This window comes from Hordeum vulgare, chromosome 5H (assembly GCF_904849725.1).
Source record: "Hordeum vulgare subsp. vulgare chromosome 5H, MorexV3_pseudomolecules_assembly, whole genome shotgun sequence".
In the NCBI taxonomy this organism is placed as follows: domain Eukaryota; kingdom Viridiplantae; phylum Streptophyta; class Magnoliopsida; order Poales; family Poaceae; genus Hordeum; species Hordeum vulgare.
In genome coordinates this window covers 76,561,097-76,586,961 of record NC_058522.1, presented here as the reverse complement: position 1 = coordinate 76,586,961, position 25,865 = coordinate 76,561,097, and the positions used below count along the sequence as shown (strand labels likewise).

General features: G+C 42.4%; 1 protein-coding gene across 1 annotated transcript; it reads left to right on the top strand.

Annotated features, from left to right (window-relative positions):
- The first annotated feature begins 433 nt into the window (after window positions 1-433).
- LOC123398958 (dirigent protein 1-like) lies at window positions 434-1,185 on the top strand. Its single transcript, XM_045093395.1, has one exon. The coding sequence runs from the start codon at window positions 468-470 to the stop codon at window positions 996-998; it is 531 nt and encodes a 176-aa protein (XP_044949330.1). The 5' UTR covers window positions 434-467; the 3' UTR covers window positions 999-1,185.
- The last annotated feature ends 24,680 nt before the right edge of the window (window positions 1,186-25,865 follow it).

Genomic DNA, 25,865 nt, shown 5'->3' with positions numbered 1-25,865 from the left:
ACGTTTCTCCTTCTACGTTTTATGAAGGGGAGGGTCTACCGAAAGAAACCCCAACAAGAATATAGCCATGCTCATCACAATGAAGTGGCGTTTTTCAAATTTAGATCACGTATCGATTTCTCCTCTTTACAGAAATTAACCCTGCACTATTGTGTCGAAAGGTGTACGTAGGACTGCTGGTGGCCTATCATTGTTGGTGTCCACTATTTGGCGTCAAAAGGAGGACAATGCGGGACGATTACTCGAGCTGCTACAAATCACCCACTTTCGCTGTTTGGTGTTCGCTGATGCCACTGCACCTACCGTACCACGTGCAGCAGCATCCGCTAGCGATACCTAAACCACCAACAACTGCCAACACAGGACTTACCTCTTTTGTGTGTGTATATATATGCAGAGCATGCATATGCAAGACCCACGTAGATAAATCCATGCTAAATCCAAACCTCACATCATTAGCTATCACCATGACGGCGACCACATTCTGCCTTCTCGCCGCTATTCTCGCTGCCACCACCGGGACGCTGGCTGCCGGCGCCGGGGACGACGGCACGACGCACCTCCACCTCTACATCCACGAGACGTTCTCTGGCGCCAACGCCACCGCGGTCCATGTCACGGCCTCCCCGCTCGGGGGCAACTCCACGTACGGCACGCTCAGCGTCTTCGACGACGAGCTCCGTCAAGGGTCCGACGCGGCGTCGCAGCTCGTCGGCCGCGCACAGGGGATCACAATGCAGACCGACCTGCAGAGTTCCGGGGTGTTCTCCACGCTCCTCACCGTGGTGTTCACGAACGGGGACTACAAAGGCAGCACGCTGGTGCTGAACGGCCGCGTCGACTTCGGCCCAGACGGGAAGGCGGCAGCGGAGCGGGCCGTGGTCGGTGGTACGGGAAGGTTCCGGCTGGCGAGGGGGTACAGCCTGATGAGCAAGTTCGGCGCCACGTCGAGCACTGCTGTCTTAAAGTTGGACCTCTACGTCAAGACGGATGTGTGATTGTGTGAAGCTGTATTATGTTCTGCTGTTCGTCCTACAACGAGGTTGTACCTGTGCTTGACAGGGGTGTGCTGTTGTGTCATTGTGTGATTACATTTTACGAAACCGGGTGTGTTTACACTGTATTTTTGCGTTAAGAAAACTTGTACTCCCTCCGTTTCAAAATATAAGACCTTTTAAAGATTACACTAGGAGACTACATACGGAGCAAAATGAGTGAATCTACATTCTAAAATATGTCTATGTACATCCGTATGTAGTTCATAGTGCAATATCTAAAAGGTCTTATATTTAGGAATGGAGGGAGTACTATGTTGCAAGTTGTGTTGGTCATTGTTGCAGACTCATACTTCTATGTTCACAAATAAATGATGATTTCAATATTGGCACCATCTTAAAAATGTAATTTAACCACTAGTTTTTGTTGCAACATATGTACAAAACCTAACACGATTATAATATTTTAAAAATCCCGCAAAAAAAATTTCTCTGAAAAGTACTTATAAAGATAAATTCATACATAAGGTTTTTTTAATCTTTCAACCAAAATACACAAATAGAATAGACATTAAGGACGTTGTTTGGTTACATTCTCGATGCAGGTTGGTCGATTGGAGCCTCTTTAAGGATATACCTATGGTGGGCCATGTTTTGCATGTCGTTGGTCGCATATATTTATGTCAGCTCGCAACATCTACGTAGTGTAAATTGGACTAGGCCGAGCTTGCATCTGGAAACACGATCGATCTAAGCATTCCTGGCGGGCCTGATTAAGAGCGCTTGAAGTTTCATACGAGTCTGTTTTTACATGCAAGTCATACAACCATACAACTCAATACTTTAACCAGCGAGAGTTTGGTTGGGCTTGATGCAACCTACGCTTCTGGGTTTTTTTTAACGATCGTCCTTTCTTCACTTTCTTGCTATTAGCCACATGGAGTGCATCAACCGACTATGCATTGATATGGAAAGATGCAAAGTGTGTATCACCATTGATATGGAAAGATGCAAAGTATGTACTTGTGAAGGCGAATTCATACATAAGATTTTCTCTAATATTTCAACCAAAATATACAAATAGACTAGATCATTGATGGCATGTGCTGCCGCACCCATTCATTTTGACAATAAAATGATAGGTAATAATAGAAGCAAATTTACTCATAAACTCACATAATAAAAGGAAATTTTAAATTTTAAATAAACCAAGCTACAAAACATGAATATTAAATTTGCATAAACTTACCCATAATTGGGTAGGAATCAAAGTGGAGAATTTAATAGGTTTTAAAATAAATAAATAAAATGAGACACGTGAAGCCTTCAGGTAAATGGCGTTTTAACTGTACAATTTAATTTCATCACAACATTATAGACCGTCTATTCCGACCCGGGTGCACAATAACTATTCTCACATCACTTTCGAGCTGCATGGTTAACACGAGTGCACTGCGTCCCTATCGAACCAGCACTGCAATGTGAGCAGAAAAAACTGCATTTTTTGCATTGTTTTCACTCCATTTCTAGACGTTTTGTCGGAACGAGACATATAATATACCGTTGGATAGCTATGAAAAAAACTCAACTTCATCATGTTGAACACTTTTCGAGATTCCTCGCGGTTTAAGAGCAGATTCAAAAATGGTGGACGCCTTACGGGTGGCAGCGAGCGTATTTTCGCGATTTTTTCTTAGCCACTCGTCGGACTAAAGCAAACGATATGGCGTTGCAAAGATATCGTTGAGGAGCACATTTTTCATGCGGATTGCACTCTCTAATTCCTTATGATTTAAGAGCACTTTTCAATTTACCGAAATGTGAAATTCTGTTTTTCAATTTTTTTATTTATTTAGGTGCGGTTTTCGCAGCAGTTTTTTAAGGGTTTGTTGGAAGGATGTGTGTGATATGGTGTTGGAAATCTATGGAATAGGCGCAACTTTCATATGTTGGTCATTTGTTGAGATTCCTCACGGTTTTAAATGAATTTTAAAAACGATGGGAGTGCTACGAGTGGCATCGAGCGTATTTTCGTAAAATTTATCAAACCGCCCGCTCGACACGATGCAAATGATACGGTGTTGGAAAGATATCGATGAGACGCAACTTTTTTATTTAGAACACTCTCTCTCATTCCTTAAGGTTTAGGAGCAGCTTTGATTTTACTAAAATGCGGACATTGTGCTTTGTATGACCCCAAAATAGACGAGTAAACTACATCGGACAGAAAACACATTGTGTCATACTAAAAAACGCACTTCATCGGACGGGCAAGTGAACTTCATGATTTTATTTTTGTCAAGCGTAAGTTTTTGAAGACGTGGAAGTGGACCTCACTTCACGTTAGGCGTAAGTGAACCTCAACAATATCGGAAAGCTAACCATTTTTTTATCGTTTCCCTAACAACTTATTGCATGAGATGAACAACATTAGACAGTCGACTGCAGTGCTTCAAATAAAAAACTATACTGCATTAAACAGTAAAGATCAACTGCATGATTTCTTAAGATTTTTCTTTCGTGAGGTACATTTTAAGTTTGTGCTTTTTGTTGCTTGTCTTCCGCAATACAACAACAAAGTAAACACAGAAACAACAAACAGTTAACTCCACTAAGAAAATGCTGTAAAAATAAACAACGTTCATATTTTTTGTCTTGTGCATATTTTAAATTGCAAAGGCCCCCAATCCACATGAGCATTGAATTTGCTTCTAATGTCCGCGCGCCCACGAACTGCATTAACATACAACTGGAGAACCTTCTGCCATGTTGTGACGCCCTCAATTTGATCGTACGTTAGTCATACGTGCAAATGCGTACGACCAAGCTCAAGGGCTCACAGGAAGATATCACAACACAAGACTAGACACAACATAAGACTAGACACAAATAAAACAAACAAGCTTCATATTACAAGCCAGGGGCCTCGAGGGCTAGAATACAGAAGCTCGAAAAACACACGAGTCAGCGGAAGCAACAATATCTGAATACAAACATTAAACATGGTGTGCCTCAGAGAAGGTTAGCACAAAGATACAACGATCGAACGAGGCGAGGTCTCCTGCCTGGAAACCTCCTAACTACTCCTAGTCTACAGCGGCCTCCACGTAGTAGTAGGCAGCGTCGGGGTAGCCGGCATCGTCAGGGGGGGTACGCCATCTCCCGGCTTCGTCATATGGTCGCAGCAACGGATCAAGGGGAAAAGGGGGAGCAAAGCAACGGTGAGTACTCATCCAAAGTACTCGCAAGAATTGCATCAGAACTAAGCTAAGTATGCATCAGTATCAAAAGAAGGGGTTTATGTGGACTGACTGCAGCAATGCGAGAATAAAGAGAGAAGTCTAGTCCTATCGAAGACTAACATCTTCAGGGGTCTCACAGCAATAGACGAGAGTAGAACAGGGGTAACACAATAATAGTCATATTTTTGCAGCAATATTAATATGAGGTCACGCCCGAAGATCCTCCCTCGACTCCCTGCGAGGAAGCAATCGCGGAGCAAACATTCCAGTTAAGTAATAGTTGTAGTTGTATAAGACCGGGACACAACTCCAAATCGTCCTGTAACCGTGGACACGACTATCCGAATATTTTACTTGTTCCGTGCAGGGGTGCACCACAGTACCCAACATGCTTGATAAACTCTGGCCGGACATACTTTCCTGGGTCATGCCCGGCCTCGGAACATCAACACGGCGCAGCCCCACCTAAGATCAACAGAGACCGCCGGTATAAATCCTAAGCACAAAGGGGTCGTGGGCCCACTTGCCCTTTGCGCTCCTGCATGATGCGTGGGCGGCCGAGGTCAGTCCTAGCACCCCTTATACAAGCGTGATGCATATGCATACCACTCGGGCGCGCGCTGCTCCATTGCTGACGTCTGAAGAGATTCAGCTGATACCACGACGTCGAGTACCCATAACTTCTCCCACGTAAAGGTTAGTGCGAAAAGGTCTCCCGACCAACTCAGATCAAATACCCAAATCCATTAGCATTTTAAATAAACTCGATGATGTCTGGCAAGGACCGGAATGCCCAGCCATGCTTCGTCACATTGACGCGGGAATCCACCCACCAAACATTGTTCATCAATGTTCCCAGTAGCACAATCAAGTAACGGTGTGGTTGTAACATCAGAGGGATCCGAGGTATCACCCTCGATGGATGTCGTACAATGTAACCGTCAAGGTGGCCAGGGAGGAATCACCCTCACTTGGCCAGCTTGAAGGGTTGTATGACAAAGTCGTTATCGGAGGTGGGGCACGAGGAATCACTCTCCGAGAACCACCGCCGGTCAACTTCACTATACATGAAGGTACGTAACGAGGTGTCACCCTCGGTATCCGATAGTAGCCCTAAAGTGTCGTACAACTAAGGGGGTGTAAGTGTGGTCTCGGGTCTTGGCTCGTTGATCAGAAGATCAAAACTTGATGGTAAAGCGGGGGCAACTAGTCTAAGGGCTCAGAGGGGATGGCTAAGCCACCTATACTCAGTAGTTTAAAGATTGCGTTACTAGAAAGTAACAGCTCATCAAAGTTAGGCTATGGATCAGATATAGGAGCTATTTACTAGAGTAGCAAAATTCTAATGCAAGCAGGAGGGAGAAAGAAATATGCAAAATAGGGATGATCAAGGGGGGTTGCTTGCCTTGCTGCTCTACGGCAAAGGGTTAGTCGTCAGGAGGGTAGATGTACCCGGCAACAGCGTCAGTCTGGGGGTCTACCGGTAAGAAGAGGGGCAAGAAACAATAAATATAAACACAGATGCAAACATTAAGCATGACATGTCAAAGCAGGGTTAAGCATGAGCTAACACAATGTTATCCGTAGACAGGTCGGGAAAATATCACATGATATTCCCTGGGTCTGTGGCTACTACCGGTCAAACGAAAATGGTGGAAAAATTTCACGTTCTCTATGCTAGGGACGCGTGACAAACAAATGGGTAACGTATCCGAGTTCATCTCGTTTTGCTAATCAACTTTTATATTCTAAATATTTTCATCCGACTTATGGTTTATTTTATATTAATTTTTAAAGTTTTATTAAATATTAGGAATTAAACAGAATTAAATAATTCAGTAATTTAATATGACATCATTGTTATGTCACCATGACATCACTAGTCAACGGGGCTTTGACTAGTCAAATATGACGAGTGGGTCCCATGTGTCATAGGCACATTTATTATTAAGGTTAAATAAGTACTTAATCAAGTTAATGAGTGGGATGGGACCCACCTGTCATACACTTATAATTAACAGATTTAGCTAAGAGTTTATTTAATTAACTTACCTAATCTTAATCATTATAATTAACTAGATACTTATTTATTTATTATTATTATTATTAAATCCTAATTATCCAAAATAGTAATTACTGTTTTAACTAAATAACTAATCCAATTAATTAATTAATTAATATTAAATATTTATAAACTATTTTTTACTTATTCTAATTTTTGCTTTTAGGGGCGTGGGTCTCGCATGTCATTGGGACAACGAGCACACACATACACTATATACACACACATTATGTACAAACATATATATTCATACACACATATTTACATACTTATATACATTCATACATTCATTTTTGCATACATACATGCATCTGCACATACATATACTTCAAGTGGTATGTATTCGTTTTGAACCTGGGTATTCATTCTGCCAAAATCCTTGGTGTTTTTCTAAAACTTTCACTGATCTACCAAGAAACTCCAAGGCTTTGTCAAACTCATGGGTATTCACTCCATGCAGGTGCATACACCTGTCAGCGCCCCTGTCATTGGGTGGGGTGTGGGGTTGCAGGGGCATGGCGGCTGGAGCCATGGTGGGGAGGGTGAGGCCAGGGGCGAGTCGGGGCATTGCTGGCCACGCCGGAGCACGACTAGAGGGCGAGGGGAAAATCCAAAGGGTGCTCACCGTGCTTGTAGAGGATGCAGAGGCTCGGGGAAGGTCGGGGAGGAGGCGTCCGGATCCGGTGAGGGGCTCGCGCGGGGCAGCCTTGGGGGCGGCGGGTGGTGGCGAGGTGGCCGGGGTGAGGAGAAGGCTGGGGGAGGCATCGAGGTGGCCGGCGAGGTGGCCGGGGCAAGGAGGAGGCCGGGGGGCGCCAAGGTGGCCGGCGAGGTGGTGGCAAGGTAGAGGCCGGCCGGTGGGGGGAAAGGGTCGGTGCGGAGCGGAGGCAGCCGGGGGCGAGGAGGGCCAGCGCCGACCGGGAAGGGGCGCACGAGCCCCCTGGTGGCGCTGGGGCTCGGACTGGCGGTGAGGGGCTGGTGGTTGCCGCACTGGGAGGGAGAGGGCAGGTGCGAGCGAGGTGGGGGTTGAGGGGGCTCGGTCCCTGCTACCTCTTGAGCTTGCGTTGGTTTTTCCCTTGAAGAGGAAAGGGTGATGCAGCACAGTAGCAGTAAGTATTTCCCTCAGTTTGAGAACCAAGGTATCAATCAAGTAGGAGTATCAAGGCAAGTCTCCAAAGTACCTGCGCAAAAACAGCAAACTTGCACCCAACGCTACAAAGGGGTTGTCAATCCCTTCGCGATTGATTGCAAGGTGAGATCTGAAGGCGGAAAGTGCAACAATGTAAAAGTGTAAGGCTGAAAATATGATGTGAAGTAGACCCGGGGGCCATAGTGTTCACTAGAGGCTTCTCTCATGATAGCAAATATTATGGTGGGTGAACGAATTTCAGCCGAGAAATTGATAGAACCGCGCAAAGTCATGACGATATCTAAGGCAATGATCATACATATAGGCATCACGTCCGAGACAAGTAGACCGATACTTTCTGCATCTACTACTATTACTCCACACATCGACCGCTATCCAGCATGCATGTAGTGTATTGAGTTCATAACAAACAGAGTAACGCCTTAAGCAAGATGACATGATGTAGAGGGATAAATTCATGCAATAGATATAAACCCCATCTTTTTACCCTTGATGGCAACAACATGATGCATGCCTCGCTACCCCTTCTGTCACTGGGTGAGGACACCACACGGTATGAACCCAAAACCAAGCACTTCTCCCATTGCAAGAACTGTAGATCAAGTTGGCCAAACGAAACCCACAACTCGAAGAGAATTACAAGGATATGAAATCATGCATAAAAGAGATCAGAAGAAACTCAAATAAGATTCATAGATAATCCGATCATAAATCCAAAATTCATTGGATCTCGACAAACACACCGCAAAAGAGGATTACATCGGATAGATCTCCACGAAGGTCATGGAGAACTTTGTATTGAAGATCCAAGAGAGAGAGGTAGCCATCTAGCTACTAGCTATGGACCCGGCAGGACACCAGAACGTGCCCCAGATGGGATCTTGCAGAGACAGAAGCTTGCGGCAGCGGAAAAGTATTTTCGTGGCTCTCTCCCATGGTTTCAGATTTTTAGGGGATTTATAGGCGGAAGAAGTAGGTCAAAGGAGACACGGGGGGCCCACAAGCCTGCTAGGCGCCCCCCCCCCCCACAAGGCTGCGCCTAGGGGGCTTGTGGCCTCCCCCGGGACCCTTTGCCTTGGTCTCAAGCTCCCTGCGTATCTTCTGTTCTGGAAAAAATCGTTTTGGAGGTTTTATTCCGTTTGGACTCCGTTTGATATTCTCCTCTGAAAAAGGTCAAAATCACGGAAAAAACAGGAACTCGCAATTGGCACTGAGTTAATAAGTTAGTCCCAAAAAATATATATAATGCATACAAAACATCCAAAGTTTTACAAGATAATTGCATGGAACCATCAAAAATTATAGATACGTTGGAGACGTATCAAGCATCCCCAAGCTTAACTCCTGCTCGTCCTCGAGTAGGGAAGTGATAGAGACTGAATTTTTGATGTGGAATGCTACCTAGCATATTTGTCCTTTGTAACTTCTTTCATGTGACATGAATTTTCAGATCCGTAAGATTCAAAACAATAGTTTGTTATTGACATGAAAACAATAATACTTAAAGCAAACTAGCAAGGTAATCATGAACTTTCGAAATAACAAGGCCAAAGAAAGTTATCCCTACAAAATCATATAGTCGAGCTATGCTCCATCATTCCCACACAACGAATTTAAATTATGCACAACCCCGGTATTGGCGAAGTAATTGTTTTCACACTCTTACTTTCTCAAACTTTTTCAACTCTCACGCAATACATGAGCGTGAGCCATGGATATAGCACTATAGGTGGAATAGAGTGTGGTGGAGGTTGTGAGGCAAAAAGGAGGAGATGGTCACATTGACTCGGCGTATCAACGGACTATGGAGATGCCCATCAATAGATATCAATGTGAATGAGTAGGGATTACCAAGCAACAGATGCACTTAGAGCTATGAATCTATGAAAGCTCAAAAGGAGAACTAGTGGGTGTGCATCCAACTTGCTTGCTCACGAAGACCTAGGGCAATTTTGAGGAAGCCCATCATTGGAATAGACAATCCAAGTTATATAATGAAGATTCCCACTAATATGAGGTGGTGACAAAACAAGAGACTCTCAATCATGAAGAACATGGTGCTATTATGAAGCACAAGTGTGGAAAAGGATAGTAGCATTGTCACTTCTCTATTTTTCTCTCATTTTTTTGATTGGGCTCTTTGGCCTCTTTTTTTCATTTTTTTTGTGTTAAACTTTGGCCTCTTTTCATTTTTCCTCACATGGGACAATGCTCTAATAATGATGATCATCACACTTTTATTTACTCACAGCTCAATGCTTAGAACAATGATGACTCTATAGGAAATGTCTCCGGCAGTGTACCGGGATTTGCAACGATCTAGCTTAGTGTATGACGTTGAAACATCTCGCTAGCTATCTTACGATCATGCAATGTCAATCTAAAAGTGATGGCACAAGCCATGAGACGGGACGGTGGGAGTTGCATGGCAATATATCTCGGAATGGCTATGAAAATGCCATAATAGGTAGGTATGGTGGCTGTTTTGAGGAAGGTATATGGTGGTTTTCTGTATCGGCGAAAGTTTCGCGGCACTAGAGAGGCTAGCAATGGTGGAAGGTGAAAGTGCATCTATACCATGGACTCACATTAGTCATGAAGAACTCATATACTTATTGCGAAAGTTTTATTAGTAATCGAAATAAAGTGCTAAACGCATACTCCTAGGGGAAGGGTTGGTAGGTGTTAAACATCGCGCAATCCCGACCGCAACACAAAGGATGACAATCAATAAATCAATTATGCTCCGACTTCCTAACATAGTGGTTCACCATACGTGCATGTTACGGGGATCACTAACTTCAACACAAGTATTTCTAGATTCACAACACCCTACTAGCATGACTCTAATATTACCATATCCATGTCTCAAAACTAATTGAGAGGAATCAAACTTCTCTTTCTAATCAATGCACATGAATATGGAAGTTTTATTGTATCCTCTTTGGATGCCTATCGTCTTCAGGACTACTTTCATAGCACAAGCCAATTACCTAGTCACTCAAAGAGAGCACCGTCAAAAAGATATAAGTGAAGATAGAGAGTTCTTATTTCTCCAAAATATGACACCGCCGTGCTCTAAAAAGATCTAAGTGAAGCACTAGAGCAAAGTTATCTAGCTCAAAAGATATAAGTGAAGCACATGTGTGCTAAATTGCCTAACTCAAAAGATATAAGCGAAGCTCAATGAGTATTCTAGCAAATTCACGATGAGTGCATGTCTCTCTCAAAAAGGTGTGCAGCAAGGATGATTGTGACACAACAAAAAGAAAAGACTCCTATAATACACGACACTCCAACCAAAACACATATCATGTGGTGAATCAAAATATAGCTCCAAGTAACGTTGCCGAGGGATTGAAGACAAAAGAGGGGATGCCTTCCCGGGGCATCCCCTAGCTTAGGCTTTTTGGTGTCCTTGAATTTGGCTTGGGATGCCTTGGGCATCCCCAAGCTTGAGATCTTTCCACTCTTTATCCCATCGTCCATGAGAACATCACCCAAAACTTGAAAACTTCACAACACAAAACTTAAACAGAAACTCGTCATATCATTAGCACAAGAAAACAAACTACCACCTCTTTAGGTACTGTAGCAAACTTGATTTCTATTTATATTGCTGTATTCTCACTTTTCCATGGCTAGTACCCCCCGACACTATCCATAGTTCCATCAAAATAATCAATCAACACAACAAAAACGGAATCTGTCAAAAACAGACCAGTCTGTAGCAATCTGTATACTTCGTATACTTATGGTATCTCAAACATTCTAAACCAGTATCAAAATTTGGGCAATTGGCATATCAACCCGCAGCAAAAAGAATCAACTCAAAAGCTCTTTTTGGATAAAAATGAAAAATAATTTCATGAGGGAAAAGTTTCTGTCTTTTTCTGCAAGATCAAACAACCATCACCAAACTAGTCATAAAGGTTTTACTTGGCACAAACACAAAAAGAAACACAAAAAACACAATCATAATAGAATTATGATGGTGTGGACGCAACAAAATAGAAAGCAAAAAGCAAAGATAAATTCATTGGGTTGCCTCCCAACAAGCGCTATTGTTTAACGCCCTTAGCTAGGCATAAGGCGATAGAATCACAGTAGCCCTCATCATGGATTCATAAGGCAATATTATTTTCTTTCTAGGAAAATGTACCATGCCCTTTTTAATGGAAATTGAAATCTAATATTCCCTTCCTTCATATCGATGACAGCACCAATAGTCCTTAGGAAAGGTCTACCAAGAATGATAGGACATGTCTGATTGCAATCAATATCAAGCACAATGAAATCCATGGGTACATAGTTCCTATTTGCAATAGTAAGAACATCATTGATCCTTCCCATGGGTTTCTAAAGAGTAGAATCCGCAAGATGCAAATTAAGAGAGCACTCATCAATCTCATTGAAGCCTAGAACATCACATAAATACTTTCGAATCACGGAAACACTAGCACCCAAATCACAGAAAGCATTGCATTCATAGTTTTTGATCTTGATTTTGATAATAGGTTCCCACTAATCATGAAGTTTTCTAGGAATAGAAACTTCCAAATCAAGTTTCTCTTCAAGATATTTCATCATAGCATCGACGATATGATCAGGAAAGGCCTTGTTTTGGCTATAAGCGTGTGGAGAGTTTAGCATGGATTGCATCAAGGAAATACATTCAATCAAAGAGCAACTATCATAATTGAATTCCTTGAAACCCAAAGTAGTAATTTCATTACTACTCAAAGTTTTGATATCCTCAACTCCACTTTCAATGCCTTTAGCATCAAGATAGATAGACTCCGAATCATTGGGGCATTTTTCAACCAAAGTGGATTCATATCCAACCCCATCATCATTAGGTTTGACACTAGAAAACAAGGATTCAACGGGAGTCACACCAAGTACTTTAAGATCTTTGTGATTCTCATCACGAGAACACGCCTTTTTCAGCCATTCATGACTAGCACAAATTTGGGCGGTTCTTTCTTTACTCTCATTCATGGAAACACGCATAGCTTTCAAAGTTTCATCCATATTGATCTTGGGAGGAGCACATCTCAATTTCAAAGCATCAATATCAAGAGACATTCTATCAACGGTCCTAGCCAAGTCATCAATTTTGAGCACTTTTTCTTCTATGGACGCATTGAAAATCTTTTGCGAGTTGATAAACTCTTTAATATTACTCTCTAGATCAGAGGGTAATTTATTGTAATTTCCACGAGAATTGTTGTAGGAATTGCCAAAGTTATTAGAGGGATTACTAGGAAAAGGCCTAGGAATATAGTTACCTCTAAAAGCATTGTTGAGGCCAAAATTACTCCTACCAACAAAATTAACATCCAAGCTCTCGTTGCTACTCTCAATCAAGGAAGACAAGGGCATATCATTTGGATCTAAAGGAGCACCTTTACTAGCAAACAATTTCATTAACTCATCCATCTTAGCACTCAAAGAGTTAATTTCTTCTATAGCGTGCACTTCCTTACTAGTAGGTGACCTTTCAGTGTGCCATTGAGAATAGTTTGTCATGATATTGTCTAGGAGTTTTGTGGCTTCTCCTGATGTGATTTCCGTGAAAGTTCCACCGGAGGCGGAATCAAGGATATTTCTAGAAGCAAAATTCAAACCAGCATAGAAGATTTGTATAATCATCCAAAGACTCAAGCCATGAGCGGGACAATTTCTAATCATCAATTTAATTCTCTCCCAAGATTGTGCAACATGTTCATGATCTAGTTGCTTAAAATTCATGATATCATTACGGAGAGAGATAATCTTAGCTGGTGGAAAATACTTGGATATATAAGCATCTTTGCACTTATTCCAATAATCAATACTATTTTTGGGCAAAGATGAAAACCAAGTTTTTGCTCGATCTCGCAATGAGAACGGAAATAGCTTCAATTTTATCACATCATTATCCACATCTTTCTTCTTTTTCATATCGCATAACTCGATGAAGGTATTAAGATGGGATGCGGCATCTTCACTAGGAAGGCCGGAAAATTGCTCTTTCATAACAAGATTCAGCAAAGCAGCATTGATTTCATATGATTCCGCACTAGTGGCAGGAACAATCGGAGTACTAATAAAATCATTATTATTAGTATTCGAGAAGTCACAAAGTTTGGTGTTTTCAGTCATAGTGACTTCAGCAAGCAGACAAGCACACAAGCGAACAGAAAGCAAGCGAAAGAAAAGGGCGAACGAAAAAGGCAAATATTTTTGTAAAATTTTGTTTTTCAGAAGTGGGGGAGAGGAAAACGAGAGGCAAAAAAGTAAATGCAAGAGATGAGTTTGTGGCAGTTACTTGGATAAGCATCACTTAGAATAATCCCCGGTGCTAGAAATTGACACGTTGGAGGAAGACTATTCTTGACTTGATGCTCCCCGGCAACGGCGACAGAAATTCTTCTTACTACCTCTTGAGCTTGTGTTGGTTTTTCCCTTGAAGAGGAAAGGGTGATGCAGCACAGTAGCAGTAAGTATTTCCCTCAGTTTGAGAACCAAGATATCAATCCAGTAGGAGTATCAAGGCAAGTCTCCAAAGTACCTGCGCAAAAACAGAAAACTTGCACCAAACTCTACAAAGGGGTTGTCAATCCCTTGACGATTGATTGCAAGGTGAGATCTGAAGGCGGAAAGTGCAACAAAGTAAAAGTGTAAGGCTGAAAATATGATGTGAAGTAGACCCTGGGGCCATACTGTTCACTAGAGGCTTCTCTCATGATAGCAAATATTACGGTGGGTGAACGAATTACTGTCGAGTAATTAATAGAACCGCGCAAAGTCATGACGAAATCTATGGCAATGATCATACATATAGGCATCACGTCTGAGACAAGTAGACCGATACTTTCTGCATCTAGTACTATTCCTCCACACATCAACCGCTATCCAGCATGCATGTAGTGTATTGAGTTCATAACAAACAGAGTAACGCCTTAAGCAAGATGACATGATGTAGAGGGGCAAATTCATGCAATATATATAAACCCCATCTTTTTCCCCTTGATGGCAACAACACGATGCGTGCCTCGCTACCCCTTCTGTCACTGGGTGACGACACCGCACGGTATGAACCCAAAACCAAGCACTTCTCCCATTGCAAGAAATGTAGGTCAAGTTGGCCAAACGAAACCCACAACTCGAAGAGAATTACAAGGATATGAAATCATGCATAAAAGAGATCAGAAGAAACTCAAATAAGATTCATAGATAATCTGATCATAAATCCATAATTCATCGGATCTCGACAAACACACCGCAAAAGAGGATTACATCGGATAGATCTCCATGAAGATCATGGAGAACTTTGTATTGAAGATCCAAGAGAGAGAAGAAGCCATCTAGCTACTAGCTATGGACCCGAAGGTCTGTGGTGAACTACTCACGCATCATCCGAGAGGCAATGGTGTTGATGAAGAAGCCCTTCGTGTCTGAATCCCCCCTCCGGCAGGGCACCAGAACGTGCCCAGATGGGATCTTGCGGAGACAGAAGTTTGCAGCGGCGGAAAAGTATTTTCGTGGCTCTCTCCCGTGGTTTCAGATTTTTGGGGGATTTATAGACGGAAGAAGTAGGGCAAAGGAGCCACGGGGGGCCCACAAGCCTACTAGGCGCCCCCCCCCAGGCCGCGGCTAGGGGGCTTGTGGCCTCCCCCGGGACCCTTTGCCTTGGTTCTCAAGCTCCCTGCGTATCTTCTGTTCCGGAAAAAATCTTTTCGGAGGTTTTATTCCGTTTAGACTCCGTTTGATATTCTCCTCTGAAAAAGGTCAAAAACACTGAAAAGACAGGAACTGGCACTTGGCACTGAGTTAGTAAGTTAGTCCCAAAAAATATATAAAATGCAAACAAAACATCCAAAGTTTGACAAGATAATAGCATGGAACCATCAAAAGTTATAGATATGTTGGCGACGTATCAGTCCCCTCCTGTGGGTGAGTGGCGGTTGGGGGAGGGAGAAGTGGGAGGGATGGTTGGTGGGCTAGGGTTCTGTGGGACTTATATACCCCGGGGGGATAAGGTGGGCCGGTGGGGCTAGTTGGGCTGGCCGGCTAGGCCGGTTTGCCTAGTTGGCTAGGGTTTTTTGTGTTCTTTTCTCGTTATTTATTTATTTTTCCTTTTGTTTTATTTTAACCTTTTTGTTTATTTACTTATTTTACACTTCACTGCATTTTAGCTTTAGAAAATATTAATCATTATTTATTTGCTACAACTTGAACATTTTAGTTTTGATATTTGGGAACTTTTATGTTTTACTTTATTTTAGAATTTTAATTTGAAACGGTTTTGAACTAACGCGAGATTAAAATAGTAATCACAGTGACACGGCATCATTAGCATAGGATTACTATAGCTTAAATACAGAGATCTCTCTAGCAAAAGCTGAGGATGTCACAACTCTCCCCTACTAATATGAATTCCTGTCTCGAGAATTAAGAGGTAGAAGGAAAGAGCACGGGGTATTCATCACGAAGATGATCCTCGCGTTCCCAAGTGGCTTCATCTTCAGAATTATTTGACCACTGGACTTTAAGGAACTTGGTGACTTTGCGCCGAGTCTGACGTTCAGCCTGATCAAGAATGCGGACCGGATGCTCTTTGTAAGAGAGGTCTTGTTGCAGTTCAAGCATATCATGATCCACTGCTCGAATAGGATCTTTGAAGCAGCGGCGGAGCTGAGACACATGGAAGACATCGTGAACCTTAGAAAGGTTTACCGACAATTCCAATTGATAAGCTACTCTTCCACGCCTTTCAAGAACAGTGAAATGACCAATATAGCGAGGAGCTAACTTGCCCTTGATCCCAAAACGGTGTGCACCTCTCATTGGTGTGACACGAAGATAAGCCTTTTCACTGGGTTGATAGACCATATCTTGATGAAGACGGTCATACTGACTCTTTTGATGAGACTGAGCAGCCTTCATATTCTCATGAATAACGCGGACTTGATCTTCGGCATGTTGGATAATATCCGGACAAAAGAGTGATCGTTCCCGGTTTCTGACCAATTCAGAGGAGTTCGACATCTTCGTCCATACAATACTGCGAAAGGGGCCATCTTGAGACTAGCTTGATAGCTATTGCTGTAGGAGAACTCGGCATACAGGAGAGATTCCTCCCATTTCTTACCGAAGGAAATGACACAAGCTCGAAGCATGTCCTCGAGAATTTGGTTAACTTGTTCAACTTGTCCCTGGGATTGAGGGTGAAACGCGGTGCTGAAGGACAGATGAGTCCCCATAGCCTTCTAAAAACTTTCCCAGAATTTTTACGTGAACAAGCTGCCACGGTCCAAGCTAATTACCAACGGAATACCGTGAAGTGAAACAATTCTTGACATATAAAGATCTGTCGGTTGGCTAGCATTAATTGTTTCTTTGACGGCTAGAAATGTGCAACTTTGGACAGTCGGTCAATGACGACAAGAATGGCATCATTACCCATCTAAGATTTGGGAAAACTAGTGACAAAGTCCATTTATACATGGTCCCATTTCCACTCTGGAATAGAGATAGGTTGCAGAGTTCTAGCAGGCCTTTGATGTTCTGCTTTGATTCGTCGACAAATATCACATTCTGCAACATATCGGGCAATGTATTGCTTCATATTTGTCCACCAGAATCTTTGGCGGATATCTTGGTACGTCTTGGTACTGCCCGGATGTATAGACAGCGGGGTATCATGAGCTTCTTTCATCACCCGTCGAGTCATTCTGAGGTTTTCATTTTTATTTGGTACGAATAGGCGACCTTTGAAGTACAAGGCTCCATCATCAGCCATAGTGAAGCAAGAGAGTTTACTCTGTGTAAGATAACGCTTAATTCTTTTGACGTCATCATCACAAAGTTGAATAGTCTTGATGATGCCCACGAGATCTGGTTCAACAACCAGGTTAGTGAGGGATCGCTGATTTACAACACAAAGATTCATCTTGTGAAACTCCTCAGGAGGGGGAACAAGGTAACCCTAAGGAACAATATGGAGGTTCACCTTATGGAACTCCTCTTGCAGACGATCGTGAACCTTATGAACCTGGAGGTGGTTGCTGTGTAACTTGCGACTGAAGGCATCAGCCATTACGTTAGCCTTGCTGGGGGTATATGATATAGCACAGTCAAAATCTGCTATGCGCTCCATCAATCTCTGCTAACAGATGTTCAGATCCGGCTGAGTGAATAGGTACTTCAGGCTTTGATGGTCGGTGTAGATCTCACATTGATTACTCAGAAGGTATTGTTGCCACTCTTTTAGTGAATGTACAACTACAGCAAGTTCGAGATCATGAACTGCATAGTTCTATTCATGAGCACGCAGCTAACGTGAGGCATAAGCAATCACTTTGCGATCTTGCATAAGGATACAGCCTATTCCTTGATGAGAAGCGTCACAATATATGACAAAATCCCGTTTTGTATCCGGAGGGGCAAGTACTGGAGCGGAAGTCAGTTTGTCCTTGAGTGCTTGGAAACTTTCCTGACATTTATCGGTCAACTCATACTGAACACCTTTGTGTAGCAGATTGTTTAAGGGCTTTGCAATCTTGGAGAAGTTCTCGACAAATCGACAGCAATAGGTGGCGAGTCCGAGAAAACTTCTGACTTGCTTGACATTCTTCGGGGGAGTCCAGTCAAGAATAGCTTGAACTCGTTCGGGATTTACTGCAATACAATCCTTCGAGATCACATGACCAAGCTATGTCACTTCGTCCGGCCATAATTCACATTTGGAATATTTGCATAGAGTTTATGCTCCCGAAGCTTATCCAGTACAAGACGAAGATGTTTGGCATGTTCTTCTTTATTCTTTGAAAACACCAGAATATCATCCAGATATACCATGACGAACTTGTCGAGGTAGTCCAAGAATATATAGTTGATTAATCGAGAGAAGGTTGTTGGGGCATTGGTTAAGCCGAAGGACATGACGGTGTACTCGTATGATCCATAGCGAGTAACAAAGGCGGTCTTTGGGATATCCTCCTTGCGAACACAGATCTGGTGGTAACCTAACCTCAAGTCAAGCTTAGAGAAGACTGAGGAACCAGCAAGTTGATCATACATATCATTTATCCGAGGAAGAGGATGTTTGTTTTGCATAGTGGCCTGATTGATAGGACGGTAGTCTTGAACCAAACGATTCGTTCCATCCTTGTTCTTTTGGAAAGACATCTTGGAATTCCCGGACAATTGGAATGTTTTCGATCCCTTCAAGAGGCGATGCATTTAATGCATTCAAGGCATATAGCTGTGCCTCAGCATCTCGAACGAGATGATCCTGGTAGCTTAGCAACTCATCTGACAAGTGTAAGAGGTGGATGGTCTTGGTGACACAAACGATCGAAGCCGTATGAGCCTTTAGCCAGTCCATTCCAGTATAAGGTCAATGTTGGACGTCCTTAGTAAGATGGGGATGGCAAGGAATTCTAATCCTTCAATTTCAACAGGAACATTGGGGCAAACCATAGAGGTTCGGCATTCTCCCCCGGGGTGTTTACCACTATCGGGATGTTCATCTCTTCGCTCCTAATGTCATGCATGCATGCAAAATTTTGTGACATAAAGGAATGCGATGCTCCTGTATCAAACAATACATAAGCAGGTATTGAGTTAACGAGAAGTGTACCCATCATGGTAGCAGGCTGGTTCTGAGCTTGACCCATATCAATGTTGTTGGCGTGACCACGAACGTAAGAAGGTTTGGCATTGTTGTTGCGGTTCTAGTTGTTGCCACTGCCAGTTGAGGGAAGTGCGAGCTGATTGGAAAGCATAGGTTCATCCCATCAGGGCATCTTAGGAACATATACCACAAACTTTGAGAGTAATTAACACATGCTTGACAATAGAGCATGACAGTCAAAAGCATAGGAAACAACTTATCTAAGGAAGAAGACACAATTTACCAATGGCATTATGTATCAGGGGAACAATATCACAAGAATTTTGGATGTAAGGGATGCCGTCGGATAACAACCCAACAATGGGTCTGACGGTCCACAAGGGACCTGGTGTGAGTATCGGTACTCAGTCAAAGGAAGATAGAATGCAAGGCATGTGATTATATAACATTTAAAAATATCGATAATTAAATACCAAAGTTATTATTATTTCTAGGTTGGTGTATTTGAATCAGATGCTCCGATCAAATACAAGTATCTTGAATGGACTCAGATGGACAATCAATCAAAGTTGATTTGCCGAGAACCAACTCCTGTCTAGAAGGACGTCTGAGCCAAAAAGATAATTTATAAGAATCAACTGATGATTGTGTGCAATCACACAAAGGTTGAATCAATAAGATCAAAGGACAATCACAAAGGAAAAAAACGAATGCTGGTAGACATATGGATTTAACCATAATACAAGCAGGTGAGAAAGGTCAAGCGCAATAGGCTACACAGGATTTCGGAAGATCAAATAACAATCCAAAGGAGTTACGAAACCCATGACAACTAAGGACGAACAAATCCCCAATAAGATAATTCGTTGTAACTTGTATAACTAGAGCAACTCGAAAGAAAATATGAACGATATTTGTATGTAGTCGTCCATAGGGGTTGATAGAGGAAGGGAATCACAAAAGAGATGAGCACAAGTTCTCGAGAGAACATGGGAGAGTATCTTCTTAGTCTTCTAACGAATCAAGCCATCGTCTCGAATACGGGGCTCTCCGGGAGGAAGTATTTACGAGAACCTAAGTTTAGAGTTAGCAAAATCTTTAACCCGAAATAGAAGACAGAGTAGAACCGAGAGTATAGGAAAGGAGTAAAAGATACTAATACCACCCGATTGAGATGTGGGGACGTAAGCCACAACATCAAGGTTAGTAAGTTTTTCAAATACAAGACTCAACTTCGTCCAAGGAGTTGGAAAGGGTCCTACCTATAGGCAGTCGGCTCTGCTACCAACTTGTGATGCCCTCTTTGATTGTACGCTAATCATACACGCAAATGCGTACGACCAAGCTCAAGGACTCACGGGAAGATATCACAACACTAGACACAAATAAAACAAACAAGCTTCATATTACAAGCCAGGGGCCTCGAGGGCTAGAATACGGAAGCTCGACAAATATACGAGTCAGCGGAAGCAACAATATCTGAATATATACATTAAACATGGGGTGCCTTAGAGAAGGCTAGCACAAAGATACAACAATCGAACGAGGTGAGGCCTCCTTCCTGGGAACCTCCTAACTACTTCTGGTCTTCAGCGGCCTCCACGTAGTAGTAGGCACCGTCGAGGTAACCGACGTCATCGGCGGGGTATGCCATCTCCTGAGCTCCATCATCTGGTCGCAACAACGGATCAAGGGGAAAAGGGGGAGCAAAGCAACGGTGAGTACTCATCAAAAGTACTCCCAAGACTTACATCACAACTAAGCTAAGTATGCATCAGTATCAAAAGAAAGGGTTTATGTGGACTAACTACAGCAGTGTGGGAATAGAGAGAGAAGTCTAGTCCTATCGAAGACTAGCATCTTCACGTGTCTTGCAGCAATAGACGAGAGTAGAACAGGGGTAACACAATAATAGTAATATTGTTGCAGCAATATTAATATGCGGTCATGCCTGGAGATCTTCTACATCTTGAGCTTGCGTTGGTTTTTAACTTGAAGAGGAAAGGGTGATGCAGCACAGTAGCAGTAAGTATTTCCATCAGTTTGAGAACCAAGGTATAAATCTAGTAGGAGAATCAAGCCAAGTGTCCAGAGTACCTGCGCAAACACAAATGAGCTTGCACCCAACGCTACAAAGGGGTTGTCAATCCCTTCAAGATTGATTGCAAAGTGAGATCTGAAGGAGGAAAGTGCAACGAAATAAAAGTGTAACGCTAAAAATATGATGTGAATTAGACCCGGGGGCCATAGTGTTCACTAGAGGCTTCTCTCAGGATAGCAAATATTGCGGTGGGTGAACAAATTACTGTCGAGCAATTGATAGAACCGCGCAAAGTCATGACAATATCTAAGGCAATGATCATACATATTGGCATCACGTCCGAGACAACTAGACCGATACTTTCTGCATCTACTACTATTACTCCACACATCGACCGCTATCCAGCATGCATCTAGTGTATTGAGTTCATGACGAACAGAGTAACACCTTAAGCAAGATGACATGATGTAGAGGGATAAACTCAAACCAATGATGTAAACCCCATCTTTTTACCCTTGATGGCAACAACACGATACGTGCCTCGCTACCCCTTCTGTCACTGGGTGAGGTCACCGCACGGTATGAACACAAAACCAAGCACTTCTCCCATTGCAAGAATCATAGATCAAGTTGGCCAAACAAAACCCACAACTCGAAGAGAATTACAAGGATATGAAAACATGCATAAAAGAGATCAGAAGAAACTCAAATAAGATTCATAGATAATCTGATCATAAATCCACAATTCATCGGATCTCGACAAACACACCGCAAAAGAAGATTACAACGGATAGATCTCCATGAAGATCATGGAGAACTTTGTATTGAAGATCCTAGAGAGAGAAGAAGCCATCTAGCTACTAGTTATGGACCTGAAGGTCCATGGTGAACTACTCACGCATCATCGGAGAGGAAATGGTGTTGATGAAGAAGTCCTCCGTATCCGAATCCCCCCCTCCGGCAAGGCACCAGAACGTGCCCAGATGGGATCTTGCGGAGACAGAAGCTTGCGGCGGCGGAAAAGTATTTTCGTGGATCTCTGTCGTGGTTTTGGATTTTTCGGGGATTTATAGGCGGAAGAAGTAGGGCAGACGATCCACAGGGGGCCCACAAGCCTGCTAGGCGTGGGCCCCCCTGGCCACGCCTAGGGAGCTTGTGGCCTCCCGTGGTGGCCTCTGCCTTGGTTCTCACGCCCCCTGCGTATCTTCTATTCCGGAAAAAATATTTTCGGAAGTTTTATTCCGTTTGGACTCCGTTTAATATTCTCCTCTGAAAAGGGTCAAAGACATGGAAAAAACAGGAATTGGCACTTGGCACTGAGTTAATAAGTTAGTCCCAAAAAAGATATAAAAGGCATACAAAACATCCAAAGTTTGACAAAATAATAGCATGGAACCATCAAAAATTATAGATACGTTGGAGATGTTTCAAGCATCCCCAAGCTTAACTCCTGCTCGTCCTCGAGTAGGGAAGTGATAAAGAATGAATTTTTGATGTGGAATGCTACCTAGCATATTTGTCCTTTGTAACTTCTTTCATGTGACATGAATGTTTAGATCCGTAAGATTCAAAACAATAGTTTGCTATTGACATGGAAACAATAATACTTCAAGCAAACTAGCAAGGTAATCATGAACTTTCGAAATAACAAGGCCAAAGAAAGTTATCCCTACAAAATCATATAGTCTGGCTATGCTCCATCATCCCCACACAACTAATTTAAATCATGCACAACCCCGGTATTGGCCAAGTAATTGTTTTCACACTCTTACTTTCTCAAACCTTTTTCAACTCTCACGCAATACATGCGTGAGCCATGGATATAGCACTATAGGTGGAATAGAGTGTGGTGGAGGTTGTGAGACAAAAAGGAGGAGATGGTCACATTGACTCAGCGTATCAAGGACTATGGAGATGCCCATTAAAATAGTAGGGATTACCATGCAATGGATGCACCTAGAGCTATAATTATGTGAAAGCTCAAAGGAGAACTAGTGGGTGTGCATCCAACTTGCTTGCTCACGAAGACCTAGGGCAATTTTGAGGAAGCCCATCATTGGAATGGACAAGCCAAGTTATCTAATGAAGATTCCCACTAGCATATGGGGTGACAAATCAAGAGACTCTCAATCATGAAGAACATGGTGCTATTATGAAGCACAAGTGTGGAAAAGATAGTAGCATTGTCCCTTCTCTCTTTATCTCTCTTTTTTTTGTTTGGGCTCTTTGGCCTCTTTCCATATCTCTTTTTTGTGTGGGCAACTTTGGCCTCTTTTCTTTTATTTCCTCACATGGGACAATGCTCTAATAATGATGATCATCACACTTTAATTTACTCAAAGTTCACTGCTAGAACAATGATGACTCTATAGGAAATGCCTCCGGCAGTGTACCGGGATGTGCAACGATCTAGCTTGGCGTATGACTCGCTAGTGATCTTACGATCATCCAATGGCAATATGAGAGTGACGGCACAAGTCATGAGACGGAACGGTGGGAGTTGCATGGCAATATATCTCGGAATGGCTATGAAAATACCATAGTAGGTAGGTATGGTGGCTATTTTGAGGAAGGCATATGGTGGGTTTGTGCACCGGCGAAAGTTGCGCGGCACTAGAGAGGCTAGCAATGGTGGAAGGTGAAAGTGCATATATACCAAGGACTCACATTAGTCATGAAGAACTCACATACTTATTGCAAAAGTTTTTATTAGTAATCGAAACAAAGTGCTAAACGCATACTCCTAGGGGAAGGATTGGTAGGTGTTAACCATCGCGTGATCCCGACCGCAACACAAAGGATGACAATCAATAGATCAATTATGCTCCGACTTCCTAACATAGCGGTTCACCATACATGCATGTCACGGGAATCATAACTTCAACACAAGTATTTCTAGATTCACAACACCCTACTAACATAACTCTTAATATCACAAAATCCATGTCTCAAACTAATTGAGAGGAATCAAACTTCTCTTTCTAATCAATGCACAAGAAGATGGAAGTTTCATTGTATCCTCTTTGGGTGCCTATCACCTTTGGGACCACTTCCATAGCACAAGCCAACTACCAAGTTACTCAGAGAGATCACTCTCAAAAAGATATAAGTGAAGATCGAGAGTTCTTATTTCTTCAAAATATGACACCGCCTTGCTCTAAAAGATCTAAGTGAAGCACAAGTGAGCTAAATTGCCTAACTCAAAAGATATAAGCGAAGCTCAAAGAGTATTCTAGCAAATTCACAATGAGTGCATGTCTCTCTCAAAAGGTGTGCAGCAAGGATTATTGTGACACAAAAAAAGAAAATACTCCTATGATACAAGACGCTCCAAGCAAAACACATATCATGTGTTGAATAAAATTATAGCTCCAAGTAATGTTACTGATGGATTGAAGACGAAAGAGGGGATGCCTTCCCGGGGCATCCCCAAGCTTAGGCTTTTTGGTGTCCTTGAATTTGGCTTGGGATGCCTTGGGCATACCCAAGCTTGAGCTCTTTCCACTCTTTATCCCTTTGTCCATGAGAACATCATCCAAAACTTCAAAACTTCGCAACACAAAACTTAAACAGAAACTCGTGATATAATTAGCAGAAGAAAACAAACTACTACCTCTTTAGGTACTGTAACAAACTTGATTTCTATTTATATTGGTGTTGGATTACTGTATTCTCACTTTTCCATGGCTATTACCCCCCGATACTATCCATAGTTTAATCAAAACAAGCAACCAACACAACAAAAACAGAATCTGTCAAAAACAGACTAGTCTGTAGCAATCTGTATACTTCGTATACTTCTAGTATCTCAAAAATTATGAAAAATTTCGACAGTTTGGGAAACTGGCATATCAACCAGCAGCAAAACGAATCAACTCAAACACTCTTTCTGGATAAAAATGAAAAATAATTTCGTGAGCGAAAAGTTTCTGTCTTTTTCCAGCACGATCAAACAACCATCACCAAACTAGTCATAAAGGTTTTACTTGGCTCAAACACAAAAGGCACAATCATAACAGAATTATGATGGTGTAGACGCAAAAAAACAGAAAGCAAAAAAGCAAAGATAAATTCATTGGGTTACCTCCCAACAAGCGCTATTGTTTAACGCCCTTAGCTAGGCATAAGGTGATAGAATCACGTATCGCCGTCTTTGGTGCTCAAACCATAAGTAGCCCTCATCATGGATTCATAAGGCAATCTTATTTTCTGTCTAGGAAAATGCTCCATGCCCTTCTTTAAAGGAAATTGAAATCTAATATTCCCTTCCTTCATATCAATGATAGCACCAATAGTCCTTAGGAAAGGTCTACCAAGAATGATTGGACATGTAGGATTGCAATCAATATCAAGCACAATGAAATCCACGGGTACATAGTTCCTATTTGCAATAATAAGAACATCATTGATCCTTCCCATGGGTTTCTTGCCAATAGAATCCGCAAGATGCAAATTAAGAGAGCACTCCTCAATCTCATTAAAGCCTAGAACATCACATAAAGACTTTGGAATCACGGAAACACTAGCACCCAAATCACACAAAGCGTTGCATTCATAGTTTTTGATCTTGATTTTGACAGTAGGTTCCCACTCATCATGAAGCTTTCTAGGAATAGACACTTCCAACTCAAGTTACTCTTCAAGAGATTTTATCATAGCATCGACGATATGATCGGTAAAGGCCTTCTTTTGGCTATAAGCATGTGGAGAGTTTAGCATGGATTGCATCAAAGAAACACATTCAATCAAAGA